This window comes from Branchiostoma belcheri, unplaced genomic scaffold (genome assembly GCF_001625305.1).
Source record: "Branchiostoma belcheri isolate BF01 breed outbred unplaced genomic scaffold, Haploidv18h27 scaffold16, whole genome shotgun sequence".
In the NCBI taxonomy this organism is placed as follows: Eukaryota; Metazoa; Chordata; class Leptocardii; order Amphioxiformes; family Branchiostomatidae; genus Branchiostoma; species Branchiostoma belcheri.
In genome coordinates, this window is record NW_017803046.1 from 2316351 (window position 1) to 2321125 (window position 4775).

At 39.4% G+C, this 4775-nt stretch overlaps 1 protein-coding gene across 4 annotated transcripts in view; it reads left to right on the forward strand.

The window, feature by feature from the left end:
• Positions 1–1036: 1036 nt before the first annotated feature.
• The window catches only part of LOC109466104 (prolow-density lipoprotein receptor-related protein 1-like), a 28713-nt gene continuing 24974 nt past the window's right edge, over positions 1037–4775 (forward strand). For all 4 annotated transcript variants that reach the window (XM_019763728.1, XM_019763729.1, XM_019763730.1 and 1 more), the window contains exons 1-3: positions 1037–1381; positions 2902–3021; positions 4319–4441. In XM_019763728.1, coding sequence (XP_019619287.1) covers positions 1321–1381; positions 2902–3021; positions 4319–4441 — 304 coding nt within the window. In that variant the 5' untranslated portion in view covers positions 1037–1320. The remainder of the gene's footprint in view (positions 1382–2901; positions 3022–4318; positions 4442–4775) is intronic.

A 4775-nucleotide genomic window follows, 5' to 3' on the forward strand; every position in this document is an offset into this window, starting at 1 on the left:
TTACAATCAAGAATAAAACACATTGCAATACAGTAACAGGAGACAAGTAACAACTGTCTGGAAAAAACTTCTACTTCTACTACTACGCTAGCTATTATGGGGTTCGACTTCTTCTTTGAAGGCAGTGGATAATGAATAGTCCCACATTCTGCATAATTAGTGGGTTTTAATTTTGTGATCTTAGTAGAAATGTCAGTTTTTTTGGTGAATCTTCTAAAATGACGAAAGGATGGAGAAATTGTTGTAACTGTCTTTCGGTCTCATAGTGAGGACACTGGCTAACAAAATGTATTTCATTTTCCACTGCATTCATTGTACAATATTTACATAATCTCTCGTGCACAGGTAGTTTTCTATAGCGGCCTTTTTCTATATCCCTATCACTCATAGCCGAATATTGCCTCCCGAACACTGTTTCGGCAGGACTAGCGACTCGTCAAAGTACTCCAGCACCAGCAGGAAATCCCGCGCCGGGCACGGACGTACTGATTTACTTTAAAATTAAATCAATCTATCTATCCAAAAACCGAATGTGAATATTGTTTTTCTCTCGTTATAAACATCCCACGGTGAATCTACAACATTTTCATATTTTGACCTAGCGTTGAGTTTTTTCATCAATTTAACAGATTCATCATCATTAAGCATTATCGTTACAGTGGTTTTCTTACTAGCCTGTGTTCCATCCACAAGACATTTTGACATCCCTTTTGTGGTTTTCAACGATTTCGTTTAACCTACTTAGTTTGGGTTGTCAAGTTACAGTTGGAATTTAGTACACGCACATTGATGCCATATTCATTCACGCAAATCCTAATGGAAGGAAAACGAAGAAGCAACAACACTAACGCATTTATTTGTTTATTATGGTAAATGTGATTTTCTCGGATCCCCTTCATCTGCTTGGTTCCGCCATCCAGATGGCGTCATGGCCATGTGGGATTTTGGCGCGTCCGCACACAAAACAGCAGACCAACACGTGGTGCCACTCCTTGTTTCCCCAATCATGGATCGTATTTCACGCTTGGCACAACACACCCGGCCCACGTGGTCGCACAGGGAAGAATTTTACCGGGAAATTCTTTTGTCCCAGCAACAGTACAAAATCTGACGAGAAGTCTCAAAGTATGTCACTATGAATCTGTCCTGACCCAAGCTGTGAACAATCTGAGGAAAATATTTGGTGAATCTGTCGTTTTCTGGGTAGACAGAGCGTTGCATCATAGGATCGGACGACATTCATTTGAGTGGAAGCAGCCATTTTGGCTCATTTGGTCTCCGGGCGTCGTGAGGAACGGACGTGGGCTGCGCTGCTGCTAGATGGGGGCTCCGGTTTTCCTCGTTCTCTCCTTATTTTTGACTGGAAGTCAGTATTTTAAAGGTGGGTGAGGTGACAGTGGTTGTATCTTACTATCTTGACGCGACGATAAGGATATATGGGAGAGAAATTTGGCGTTAAAATTTTATTGAAACTCAATATTCCGTCTGTGTCTGGTTGTACGATACATGTAACGTTAAATGTCACTACGCCTCCGCATGTAGGAAGGAGTAGAGTAATATGTCTGTTTTCCTAGTGGAAAATGGGTCAGGATATTATCTGTGACATACGCACTGGAACGTGTAAATCTTCCTTTCTCTTCTTTTGTAATTTACCGGGTTATGAGCCCTCCTGACACTCCCATTGTTTTGACTATCTGTATCTCCCAAATTAACATAACAAAGGAAGATGAAACACCTGTTGAACTGGTGACCAGCATCCACCGATGGGATGTGTCCAGCAAGTGTCCTGGTGATAGCATGCAATGCTTATGTTTGAACAAAAAACCTCTTTGATAGGAATAATATTAATGATTTCATAATGAACATGCGCTGAAGATGACGTTATATGTAACACCAGTGACGTCAACATAACGTTACCACAGAAGTGAATAATATTTGTTGTCATGGTCATGACAAATTTATGGCTCTGCCTCTACTCCAGTACTATTAAAATGTTTTCTCAAGAAAATAAAAAGTAAAAATTTAATTTTTTCCAATATCTGCATTTATTACACTTACTGTTACAGACAATTGATGCCTATTCATCCCACCCCTCCATGCAATCCTCCCATATGTCCTTAAGGTCAGGTTCCTAGTATGCCATTGTTGGTTTAAGGTGCGGCTTTCATTTCCTTTGTTAGTGGCACAGCAGGAAAGTATGAATCAAGTCCTGTCTAGCATAACAGTCACTGCTTTGAAATATAGCTTGAAGAACAGGATGTGGCTGAGGAAAATTCTTTGGAATGTTTATTTTCTGATCAGCAGCTTGATTAGTGCTGGTCATTTCTGTGAAGTGTTGGCATTACATAGGACAGGGCAAAAGGTGATTGGTGAGGTTTTCTGTGATGTTGTGTCAGGGACCAATGAACTTGAATTGAGCAGTATCACAGCCTGTGATCTACACGATGCTGCCTTCTAGTCCTAGACCATTTCTGTTCCATTGAGTTGTATCACTACGATCAGGTTAATATCTTTCTTCCACTGGATGTTAATTATAATAAGTAACGTTAATTTGTTAAGAAGAAAATTGACAGAAAAAGAAACACCAAGATGCCAGTAACTATTCATTTTCAAACTACATGTACCACAATTAAACTTTTAAAGGGCACATTTGCCATATTTTGATCCCCATCCAAGAATGGACTGTTCCACTTCTACCCACATTTAATGCACTTTTTCAACATGTTAATATTATACCTAAGTGCTATGGAGAGAAATATAGACATGTTTTCCAGAGTGCTGCTGTTTCTGAAAGTGGAATTTTGAGAAAATTCATGTGAGGAATGTTCAATAATCTTTCCACCAGCCACGTAGCTCTGGAAGCTCTGAAAATCTACTCATAAAGATGTTCCTGTATTTCAGGATGTTTGGCGGAGTGTTCATCAGACCAGTTCCAGTGCGGAGACGGGTCATGTATCCCCCAGGCCTGGAGGTGTAACACTCAGGAGAACTGTCCTGATGGCAGCGACGAGGCAGACTGTGGTGGGTCTTGCTATTACATTATTGTTTTGTTGTATCATGTAACTATTCTAGATGTGTATTTCAGTACAATTTGACAACATTAGGATATATGCTGTGGTTTTTGTGATAGTCTGATCTGCTAAACCTAATCAAGGCTTCAAATTCAGACCAGTGCTTTACTGTTATTTGTGAAATGCTTCTCCCTGGCAAACATGCATTTTATTACCTTCGCCAAGAAGGTTATGTTTTCAGGGGCGTTCGTGTATGTGTGTGTGTGTGTGTGTGTCTGTCTGTCTGTCTGTCTGTCTGTAAACACGATAACTTGAGAAGGCCTTGATGGATTGTCTTGATACTTGGTAAGTGGGTAGGTCTTGATGAGACCTCAAAATGATTAGATTTTGGACCCCCTAGCGGCTTGTTATGGTACTGCAGCTGAACTTCCGGTTTTGATATCTCATGATCTAGACATGCCATGGTGATGAAATTTAGATGGTAGGTAGCTCTTGTGGTGGGAAAGAAGTGACGTGAGTTTAGGCCCCCTAGCGGCTTGCTCTGGAACTGCAGGGATGAATTCTTGAAAATATTCAAAAGGGGATAACTCAAGAACCGGTTGACTGATCGTCGTGATTTTTAGTATGTTGGTAGCTTACGTGATGCTTAATATAATTATGTGACAATTATGCAAATATGGATGTAATTTGCATAATTTATGGGGAAATTCTATAAATCAGCTGCATTCCATGATAGGACAATTGAAGCTTGTGACATTGGTAATTGACAACGAGAGAAACACAGAAAGATGTTGATTATGTTAATAATGACTTAATTTGCATAATTAATGAGAAAATTTTATAATTATGTCATGATAACTGCCTGGAATTTCATACTTGTGGTATTTGAAAGTTAAATTGAGGTGAACATCATTAAACATAATTTATTCAAATCAGTACCTCATTTGCATAATTTATTAGGAAATGCTAGAATGCATTCTTTGTTAATATAAGACTGTTTTTGGTTGAGATTATGATAATATGATATAATTCATGAAAATTAGGTTCCTATTTCTTAAATCAGGGGGGAATAATCTAATCTAAACTTTGTCAGTCATAAAGATTAACATCATTTGGCGAAGGTATGAGATCGGGGAACTCTAGGTTTTTAAATTAGTCTACATGTTTTACTTTTTTTTTCCTCCATAGCCACTCCCCCCAGTTCTTTCCAAGTCGTACCATTTTAGATGATTGAACACAGAGGAAAGTTATCTTAGAACCATCAGACTTTCTTGACTGTAATTCAATTGATCTGTTTCCCATCCTAGAGAAAACCTGGCAGTGCCACCCTTTCCACTTCCACTGTGGCAGTGGGGAGTGCATCAAGGTCCGCTGGAGATGTGACAGGGAACCGGACTGTCAGGACGGCTCGGATGAGGTGGGGTGCCCAGGTAGGACAATCAGGCTGCCTGACTACACATGATTCACCCTTTTTTGGATGACGTCCATTTGGGCATCGAATAAATCCTGTTTCAACCATTTCAGTTAATAACTTTTCAAATATGTTCAGAGGAAGTTTGCCATGAAATATGTTGGTCCCATCAGTTTGAACTTTCTACTAATGAATGATTTTTAGATATATATTCCCATATACCAGTTTAACTTTGTCATGCTATTAATTAAAAGTTGATATACTATTTTGAAAAATACATTTGTACCCTTATTATAGTCCCTTGCTGTTTTTCAGACATGACCCCCACCTGTGTGTAGTTCAGACCAGTTCCG